Here is a 10,712-nt window from a genome sequence, read left to right on the forward strand (position 1 = left end):
AATAACACACACAGTAACTGTCTAGCCTAAGAACTGTCACCATGGTCTGGCCCCAGGGACCACACAGCCAGACGGAGACCTCAAAGAACCACTGTTAGAAGGTCAGCGTTTCTGCCATGTTCCCAGGTGACATTCTCCAAGCTCCCAGATTCTCACAGTGGCTCATCGTGCCTGGCTTGATCTAAATCTTTGGAACAGGAGCCAAGCCTGTTCTGTGTTTCAGAAGCCTATCACCCGGGTCTTTGGTTTATTCAAATGTGCTTCTTTTGAGCCTAGAGGCACCCTTTTTTCTCTCATTCTCTCCTTTGAGAACTTCTCACCACCTAATTTATTTCGTATTTAACAGACCTCCTGAGCTTTCGCTGGTGTAAAGCCCTCTGCTAGACACTGGGGCAACTCACCAAAAGATGAGTGAGAAACGAGGGCCCGGGACTTCCCTGGTGGCGCAGCGGTTAAGAATCCGCCTGCCAATGCAGGGGACATGGGTTCGAGCCCTGGTCCGGGAAGATCCCACATGCTGCAGAGCAACTAAGCCCGTGAGCCACAACTACTGAGCCTGCGCTCTAGAGCCCATGCTCCACAACAAGAGAAGCCACCGCAATGAAGAGTAGCCCCCAGTCGCCGCAACTAGAGAAAGCCCGTGTGCAGCAACGAAGATCCAACGCAGCCAAAAATAAATAATTAAATAATTAAAATTAAAAAAAAAAAGAAATGAGGGCCCGTCTGCCACGAAGGAAGGTAGACACAAGACACACATGAACGGGAGCCAAGGGCACCATGCTAAGTGTGGGCTAATGATAGGTGTCAACTTCCCGGCTACGTGTTACAGCAGGGCTCAGGGTGTGCTGCTTGTATATGCGTGATTCATAAATCAAACATTTCCCAGTTCTAGGGCAGCATCAGAAGTGCTTTCACGGGGGAGGCTGTGTTTGAGAGAGACCTCAAAGGGTGGGTGGATATCTAAATGGCAGGTTCTTACTTAGCCTCCTTAAGACATTCTCCTACTCCCTGGGAGGAACCTTTTTATAATCCTCTGCATTCTGAAATATATAAATAGAGAAAACTGCATGAAGCAAAAATGGACAGCTTAATGAATTATCATAAACCACCACCCAGGCCAATAAACAGATGGATGGCAGGACCTCAGAAGCTCCCCTGTTCTGAACATCCTACCATCACTAACCTCTCCTGCACCAGGGATGACCTTTATCTGGACTTTTATAATAATCACTCCCTTTTTTTTCTTTTCAGTTTTATCATCTAAGCAAGCACCCCTAAATCCCAGTTTTGTTTTGCCTGTTTTTTGAACTTAATATAAATGGAAGCCTTCAGAGTTGTCCTTTGGGGTCTGCCTTTTTTCCCCCTCAACGTTATGTTTGCAAGAGTCACCCGTGTTGTTGAGGGAAACTACAGTTTGTTCATCTTCACTGCTGTATAGTATCCCAATGAGAGACTAGATCACAATTTATTTATCCATCTACTGCTGATGGGCTTTTGGACTGTTTCCAGTTTGGGGTTATTACAAGACATGATTATGAATAGTCTTCTAAATATCTTTTGGTGCATGTGCATGCATTTCTGTTGGGTATATAGCTTGCTGTGGACTTGCTGGGTTATTAAGTGTGCTTATCTTCAATTTTGGGATAATACCAGGCTGTTTTCCAATGCAGTTGCACCAGTGTACGCCCCCCCTCAGCAGTGCATGAGTGCTTTCACTGCTTCACATGCTTGCCAACACTTGGCACTGTCAATTTTTTTTTCATTTTTATTTCAGCCATCCTGTATCTCACTGTAATTTTAATTTTCACTTCCCTGATTTATAACGAAGTTGCACACTTTTTCATACGGTTACTGGCCATTTGCTTATCCTCTTTTGTGAAGCACCTCCTGCCTGTTTTTCTATTAGGTTGTCCTTTTTTTTTTCTTTTAAGTTTTTTTTACATATTCTGGATAAAGGTCCTTCGATAGTTACGTGTGTTGCAAAAAATCTTCTGGGAGGAATTTCAAATGTCCAAATAAGTCAATTTGGAAAAGACCTAGGGGGAAAAAAAAAGAAATCTCTGTACCTTTTCTAAGTTACCAGCCCCAGGCCAGGCTTCAGTTTTAAAGGGGAGTATGGAAAGGAAAGCGTACAATTTGAGATCAGACCCACCAGGTTCAAGCCTCAGCTCCTCAGGCCACGTCCTGAGCGCTCTTGGGCAAGTCACAGAGCTCTCTGGGCCTCAAGTGTCCACACTTGAGAACTGACCAAAATTACCTCCTGCACGGTTGTTCTGTGGCTGAACAGAGGTTATGTGTAAACGTACTTTAAAAACTGCACATGGTGGTAGCTGTTGTTAAATCAGAAGCAACTGGCCACACTGGCTTCCTGAACGGCCCGACCAGCTTCCTGAGCTGTGTCCCAGCACTAAGAGCAGAGGTGGCAGCAGCCACCTTTCAGATCCAAGAAGATCCCTTCTCTCTTTCCCGCGGGCTAAGCCAGAGGAACCTTCAATCCCCAGCTCTCTCCCCGCAGTGTCAGACTGTACTGCCCACAGCCTGGGACAGGGCTCCTCCCTGCCTGCCCAGGCAGGAAAACAGGAAGCAGTCCCCACCCTGCCAGGAGGTGGGGCTGACTACTTCCCTCTCCAGGTGGGCATCTCTCCAGGACATCAACCCTTCTGGATGCAGGAGAAGCACTGGCCGCTGGCCTGTGGCACCACTGCACCAAGCTGTGCCCTACGCCCCGCCCAGGTCACTCCCACACTTTGTCCCGAGGTAGTGGAATAAGTGGGCCCATGCATGGGGAGCATAAAACGGGCCTCATCAGTGCCTCACAAGCAAGGAACGCTTTCAGTGCCCAAGTGGGGCTGGGAATCTGCTCTCCTGGACCACACGGACACACCCTATCCCTTCCCAAGGTGCACTAGCATCCTTTCATGAGCCCCACGTCACTGGTACCTGGGCCCCATTCCACATACAGGGGGCAACTGGAAACCCCTTTCAAGAGAACAATTGAGAGCTCAGAAGAAATGTGTGTCCTTATTCTAAGGGCAAAGGCTGCTTACAGGAGTTTTATAAGCTGAAATATTTGAGAGCTGGAAGGACCCTCAGAAATCTTTTCCAGCCTCCTCATTTTGAAATGAGAGATGCAGGGGCAGAGACAGGAAATCTGTCCTAACCTCCCTTATGCCCTGCTGCAAACTCCAGCACCTGCACGCAGGCCACTGCCATCAGCCACGTCCAGGTGCCCGGGACACTAGGCCAGTTTCTCCCCCTACCCTGTAACCTCTTCTAGCTCAGAAAGATCTGACCTGAAGCAGAATGAAGCCCTGGGAAGTCCAAGACCACAGTTTGGGAATGTTTATCAAGTGTTCTGAACCTGACGGAAATTCAAACCGTCAACCTTGAGCCCTAATTCTGTTTCCAGCCCCTGCAGGCTCTTTCCTAAGTGAAGTCTCCAACCTAGAGGGCCATGTACTTCCATGGTACCCTGGGTGCCCAGGCCTGGCACACAGGGCAGGCACTTAGTGAGATATGCTCATTGGGGAAATCAAAGGAGACAGAGGGAGACTCTCCAAAATGTGCAAAGGAAAAGCACTCTGCAAGTGGAGGTCTGCCTGCGGCCCCCAGGCTGCTGTAGATCCTCCGACTGTTGTATGTTCACATGTTTGGCAAACAGGCCCCAGTGCCTGCCTCATGCAAGGGCCCACTGGGCACTGAAACCCAGACCCTGCCCTCAAGACCTTCCAGTCTGGAAGGGAAGCCAAGATGTGCGTGTGGATGAATGGGAGGGACATACAGTAGCTAAGGGACCCTGCTCACCTGAACCAGACGGCAGGGGCTGCCTGGTGGAGGGAGGCCCTGTAAGTTAAGGTCTGCAAACGACAGGGACTAGGGACCATGATGGTGCCATATCATGTGGGGTCTCTGGGCAGCCAGCAAAGGTTCCTGGAAAAAGGGAGTTATACGGGCAGTGCTGGGCTTTAGAGACAATCCATCTGGCATCAGGCGCTTTGGGAGGCAGGGAGGATGGGATTACAACGATGCAGGCAAAGGAGGAAATAAGGGCAGCGACAGCGAGAAGCAAAGGAGGGAAGGACAAGAGAAACATCACAGAACAGAGTGTGGCTGTGAGGGCAAGAGGCGGGGAGGGCTCAGAGCTGATGCCCAGGAGATGATGGGCCTGATGGGGACCAGGCACAGGCGTTCACAGGCTGGGGAGGCCCAAGTAGAGTCTGGGGCATGTGTGGTTTATCAGGGGGCAGACATCCAATGCGAAGTGGTCACACAGGCCAGGAAGTCAGAGAGTCGGCGTCACTGAGGTGAGAACAGAAACCATCCTATGGAAGTGAGGGCAGAGGAAGTGGACAGGAGGAAAAAGAGAAGTGGGGTGAGGACAGAGCCTTGGGGACCCCAAGTGTTAGGGGAGGAAGGAGGACGAGAGCTGGAGGGGGCCAGGCAGTGCCACAGGGATGGCAATCGGGGCCAGTTTTCCTGGGTTTGAGTCCCAGCTGTCACTTACTCACTTCAGAACCTTGAGCTGGTTATTAACACCTCTCAGCCTCAATTGCCTCATCTGTAAAATAGGGTTTATAACCTGTAAGTTTGTTGTAAGACTTGAAAGGGGAGATTTGTGCAAGGCCCTTACACTTGCACAAGGGTAAGTGTGATAAGTGCAGGCTTTTCTCATTAGTATCAGTGGGAGGAAACCAGAAGAGGACAAAATCACAGACCCAAAGAAAGCTCTCGGCATCCTTTCTAGTTTTCAATACCAACTAAGGGAGCAAGCAGGGGACAGGAGGGGTACAGCACCTTTTATGTTAGAAACCATTCCTGTGTAGCCAGGGTTGAGACCCACTGATCCCTCTAGCCCAACCCTAAAATTTTTCAGCTGGTTAATCGAAGGTTGAACATCTTCTGAAGATCATGAACGAGATGGCAGAAACACCCCCTGACTTAAACGTGGAGAAGAGGACTTGTCATCTGATTTTGAAGCCCTGGCTTGTCTGTCTACTTGCTATGTGGCCTTGGAAAAGTCACTTGGCCTCTCTGAGCCTGAGCTATGAAATAGGTTAAAGGCTACAAATCCCCTAGCATGCTCCTAGGACCCAGCAGGCCCTGCATAAATATTTGTTTCTGTTCCTGGCTCTTTCCAGTGTATGATTGGTTAGGTCCTTTACTCCATCGTGGGTTCCATCCAAGAGATTGTGACTAAGGGTTTGTTCCTTCCCCTGTGTTTCCAGAGCCCCATCCTCTCCTCTGATCCCAGCATTCACCTGCCGCAGAGCAGAGCTGCTCAAACTTCCGTGTCTGATTGAAATGCAGGCTCTGATGCAGCAGGTCCTGCCTTGCTAACGGCTCCAGGGATGCCGGTGCGACGGGTCCTCTGTCCCCCTTGCAGAGAAGGCCCGCAGTGGCCGGTCCACCTCCCTGCTGACTCAGGAGCTCCTCTGGGGCCACTCTCTTTACATTACTCATCTCTGAGTTCCCTTCATGGTATGTACTCACTAAATGGATGTTGAAAAAACAAGTAAACCATAGAGAAAACCATTTTCCAGCTAAGTAAATACAGACAGGGTATTTTGTTTGTGAGTGGAAACCCTCCTGATTCATTCCAGAATTGCCCTCTTGCCCGACTTGAGGACAGTGTGGTGGGCCTGAGACCTGGAACCCGGAGTCCTGGGTTTGAATCCTGACCCTTTCACTCACCAACCAGAGGCCCTGGGCAAGTTACCAAGCTCTCATCCATAAAATGAGGGTGATAACACCCAACCACAGTGCAACCCCAAGGATCGCTAAAACCTGATCTATAAACTGTAAAGTACTCCAGGCAACGTACCATTATTACTGCAGCTTTTTTGAGGGCGGGAACTACTTTTTATTTCCCTAGAGCCTGAAGGTTGCTTGTGATGGGCTGGGTGGGAGACACACCAGGGGTCTGGTTGCAGATGGGGACTGAGGCAGGCAGGGCAGGGGTCCCCACTCCGGCAGGGACACTGGCCACGTGAAGTGTGAGGATGATCCCAGGAGAGTCGAGGAGGGAAGGCTTCCCGGAAGAGGCTGGCAGTGGTGGGGAAACAAGGCGGGTCTGAGGGCACAGGCAGCTGGGGAACGGGCCTGACCGGAAGGAAAGCAGAGAAATCAGAGTCCCCTGATAGGCCTGGGGCAGGGCTCCCGACTGAGACTGTAGAGACAAGGCAGGACCAGGAGGGAACTTGGGGCCATTAGGAAAGAACATCAAGTAATTACAGATGTTCCCTGCAGCCCAGAGCTGAGTTCCCCATCCAGGCCAGGCCTCCCTGTGGGACCAACCAGTCACTCTGTACCCTTGACTACAGCCACTTCACCACTCACATGAGCCTCAGGCATGTGAGGACAGAGGCAAGAGCAACAAGACACAGTCCCGCCCTCAGGAAGCTCACAGTTTACTGAGGGCCACAGAGAAATGGGGACAGGACAGGTAGCAGGTGCGAGGCGTTCAGAGGTGGAAGGGACCAATTCTGCTCCTGTCTCCACTCAGCCAGTAAGTCTCATCCACACCCATCTCCAGACCATTCCCCATTCCTGGAATGCCCCTGTCCCTCCTCTCCACCCAGCAAGTGCTAGCTCAGGCTGAAGGGTGGGGTTCAGACCTCAGAGGGCTCCCACCCCCTTGCCACCCCCTTCCCACCCCCATAGCCTGTACTTTAAGCACACACTCTTAGTAATTATTGCACTAACTAGTAACACTTCTGTCCTTTTACTGAAGAGTTAATCACAGCCCGCCCCAGTACTTACCCTTGGGCTTTTTTTCAGGTCCCCTCTCCCCCTCAGAGTACAGCAATCATCACTGCAACAGTGCTCCTCAGTTTACAAAATGCCTTCACGCATATTATTTAATTGAATTCCCCACAATCAACCTGTGACGTAAGTAGTATCCTTATTTTACAACAAGGAAACTGAGGCTTAGAAAGGTTAGACAGGGACTTCCCTGGTGGTCCAGTGGTAAAGAATCCGCCTTCCAATGCAGGGGACGTGGGTTCGATCCCTGGTCGGGGAACTAAGATCCCACATGCTGCGGGGCAACTAAGCCTGAGTGCCGCAAACTACAGAGCCCACGCGCCACAACTAGAGAGAAGCCCACACGCCGCAACAAAGATCCCATGTGCTGCAACTAAGACCCGATGCAGCCAAAAAATAAATAAATAAATAAATTAATTAATTAATTAAAAAGAAAGGTTAGACAACTTGCCTGGGGCCACACCACCCACCCACGTGCCTGGCAATCAAACTCCAACCTCTTCTAGCTCCCATGCCAGTGCTCTGCCCAGTACTCAGAGGCCACACAAGGTAGTAGTTAAGGCCACACAAGGTAGTAGTTAAAGGCTGGGATCAATTCCAGCTGTGTGACCTTGGGCAAGTTACTTAACTTCTCTGTGCCTCAATTTCATCCAGGTAAAATGTGGCTGATACCCACCTCATAGGTCCTTATCGATACCACCTCACAGGACCTTACTGAGATTAAAGAAGGAAATATAATAAAGTACTTAGAATAGTGCCAAACACAATAATTAGTTACAATTATTCTACCGCCGCTAATTCTCATGGTCTCTTAACTCATTAAAAATTTTTTTTCCAACTCATGTTTATATCTCATAATACATTTCATAGGTAGTCATTAAACAAAATACATTTTTGCAGCCTAAGGTGAGGTTTTAGGATTATCCTCTTTCCTTTTCTTCACTCTCCTACTCCCCTAATAGTTTCAACAATAGAGAAACTCTCTTTTCCTGATTCATTCTACCTCCCCTCCACACTACACACACACAGACACACACACGCACGCGCGCACATGCACACACACATGCACGTGCACACACACACACACACACACGCCACTAGGTCAAATCTGGCCAATTATCAGTGTTCCATAGAATGTAAAATACTGGCAAACACTGACCTAGACTCTCCTTATTGGGCTGTCCCTGGATAGCTAGAGAAACTTTCATAAACCTAATTTCTATCACTATAATGGGTCAAAGTCTTAGGTGTATTTCTCTATTGCTCCAGTTTTTACTTATTTGAGACTCTAGAAGGAATGAATTACCATTTATTTTCCTTTGCCGTTAAAAAAAAAAAGATTCACACCGTTTCCTGGAGCAAGAACCCTCATGTGCCCAGGCAGCTAGTTGAGGCCATAATGCCCACAGCAGACAGGTAGCTTCCTTCTTTTCTGGGGTCCAATCCACAAAGTCAGAGAATAAACCTTAAACCCAGCTGGGCCCTGAGAGACAGAAGTGAACAGCCGTCTCTCCCATCCCACCTGGGGTAGGATGATGACCTAGGAAGGGGACACTCCCTACTTTACATCACCCAGACACACCTGCGAAGGGCCTGGAAAAAGAAGAGGAGGAAGTCCCCTGGGATGAAAAGCTTCATTCTTTGCAAGATTCTCCATATAGAACACTCAAGTCAGGACCTCACCATCTGTATCTACAACCCCAAAGCCCTTCCCTCACACGGTACTGTATTTGGGGGTGGGGGGAAGCAGAACACAGCAGGAGAACCAGCCTCTGGCAGTGGAGGTCCCACTGGATCTTCGAAGGTTCCACTCTGAGAGCAAGAGTGAAGAAAAAATGTGCCCATACAGTTTTGGCCCTGGGATTAAAAGAGGTGCTGTGCCCTTGGAAATGGATTTTGCATACAAACGAGCCAATGAACACCATAAACATGTCAGCTTTATTCAGTCCAGTCAATACACAAGGCACTAAAACTCTGAGGTAAAAATGGATTGTGGCTTTTTGTTGATGCCAGCGAGGAATTTTGGCCCCCAGCCCTGCTCAGGCTGGACAAATGGGGCAGTCTGCCTGTTAGTTGTCCGGCACATCTTGGGGGATGAAACCAAAACCCCAATTCAGGGTTCTGGGCACCCCAGGGCAGCTCAACTTGACCAGCATGGGGCCACTGGTCCAAAAGCCTCAATTCCTGCCCCCGGGCCGGCCCCCTCCTCCAGCCCCCAGTCATCTTCCAAACTCGGCCACACATCACATTTCCCACATTCCTTCTCACCGCTCAGACCCCTTCAGCCGGGCCCTCGGAGACCGACAGCTGGGGGTGGTGTGAGCCAAGCAAGAGGCACAAGGAAGGGGGTGCTAGGGGTGGGGGGAATGTCAGCGCAACCCTGAAGCGGTCGAGAGGGGAGGAAAGGGCTCCCCACCCTTCACATCCCCGACCCAGCGCCCCACTCTCGGCCGCCACACTTGCGACCCTCAGTACTCCCCCAAGTGAGCTTCCCCAGCCTAGGGGCAAGCCTTCCATTCGGCTCCTTCTCGGGTTCCTTCCCCTCTCACCGCCCCTGTGACCCGTGCCTTGCCCCGCCGGGGTGGGCTCCCCTCAGAAGGCGCCGCACGGATCCTGTCAGCTCCTCGGAGCCGCCCTGCCCTCTTCCCCAGGCCAGCCGGGTGTCCCCGGGATCCCCGACCTTCCCTGACCGCCCTGACCTGCGCACCAGATGCCCTCTCTCGCGGCCCCCTTGCTCTGTCCTTTCCTGGGTCTGCAAGATCCCTACTCCCTTCAAGTCCGCTCCAGGACACGGCGTCTCTCGGGATGCCCCAAGCCACGCGCGAGCCGGGGTCCCCCGGTCCTCACCTGAGTCCGCTCGAAGCTCTCCCGCTCCGCCGCCTCCATCCCCGCGCCGACCCCACGTCGGCTCAGCACCTTTGGCAGGGGGTTGGGTACTTGCTTCATGGAGCTAGTCATCCGGTCCATGTCGCCAGCGGAGCCGAGTGAGGGGCCCTCGGCAGCCCCGGGATCCCCACTGCGCCGCCCGCCCCGCCCTACCGACTGGGATCCGGCGCTAACGGGACGGCTCCCGCCTCCCATTGGCTGAGAGCACTGCTACTCTCCTGAGGCCCCGCCCCCGCCCAGAGGCTTCCCCGTCCGCCCCCGCCCTCTCCAGAGCCCCTTGACTCGCCCTACCCGGCTGGGCCCTAGGGACGGTGAGGCGCGCCGTGACCGGTCCGGAGGCCTGTCCGTCACCGGACCCCGCCTCCCCTGGCGGGGGCGGGCCTGGGGCGGGGCTTGGGGCGGTCCTGACCTGCCCTCGCCCTCGTCTCCCCCGACGCCCCGCGCACCGCTCTCCCCGCCCTGCCGGCGCCCGAGTCTTCCCCGCGACCAGCGCTCTCCCAGTGTCGGGGCCGCTGCGAGATCCCGGCTTGGTGGGTGGGGGTCAAGCTGGCGGGGAGTCGGACCGCCCGCAGGGAATCCGGGCCCGCTTGGGACTGGCCTATTTACTCCTTTCGGGCCGGGGACGAGAGAGCGCGCGTTGGACCGGCTCGGCGGCCGGAATCCCAAGATGCGCTGCCTCGAGGCCCGGCTTGCGCAGGTCGGGTCAGCTTGTTGCAGACCTGGCCGCCATGGGTAGCGACTCCCGCCCAGCTCCCTCTGCTTCCTCCCTTATCCTCCCCCTGCCTCGAATCCCTGCCCATCCCTTTTGTAATGTTCGCAGACTAGGGAGCGCTGGGCTGGGTCGGGTCAGTGGAAACTTCTCGACACCTTTCCAAACCTCTCATCATCTGGATCTGGCCAGAACGTATTCAGACACTTTATATTTATCCCCGGCTCTGGGACACCCCTCCCGTCCTGCTCAGTCGTCAGCCAGGGTACCGACAGGCGGAGGGAAGTGTGATCCTTAGCGGAGATGCTGAAGAAAGTTAAAAGTTTTCCGTTCAATGCCAATTTTGGTGTTTTAA

General features: G+C 52.5%; 1 protein-coding gene across 1 annotated transcript in view; it reads right to left on the minus strand.

Moving 5' to 3' along the window:
* The window catches only part of HIP1 (huntingtin interacting protein 1), a 151,470-nt gene extending 141,670 nt beyond the window's left edge, over window positions 1-9,800 (minus strand). Inside the window, exon 1 of the mRNA XM_068565612.1 lies at window positions 9,610-9,800. Coding sequence (XP_068421713.1) covers window positions 9,610-9,729 — 120 coding nt within the window. The 5' untranslated portion in view covers window positions 9,730-9,800. The remainder of the gene's footprint in view (window positions 1-9,609) is intronic.
* Window positions 9,801-10,712: the final 912 nt, after the last annotated feature.

This window comes from Eschrichtius robustus, chromosome 16 (genome assembly GCF_028021215.1).
Source record: "Eschrichtius robustus isolate mEscRob2 chromosome 16, mEscRob2.pri, whole genome shotgun sequence".
Classification (NCBI taxonomy): domain Eukaryota; kingdom Metazoa; phylum Chordata; class Mammalia; order Artiodactyla; family Eschrichtiidae; genus Eschrichtius; species Eschrichtius robustus.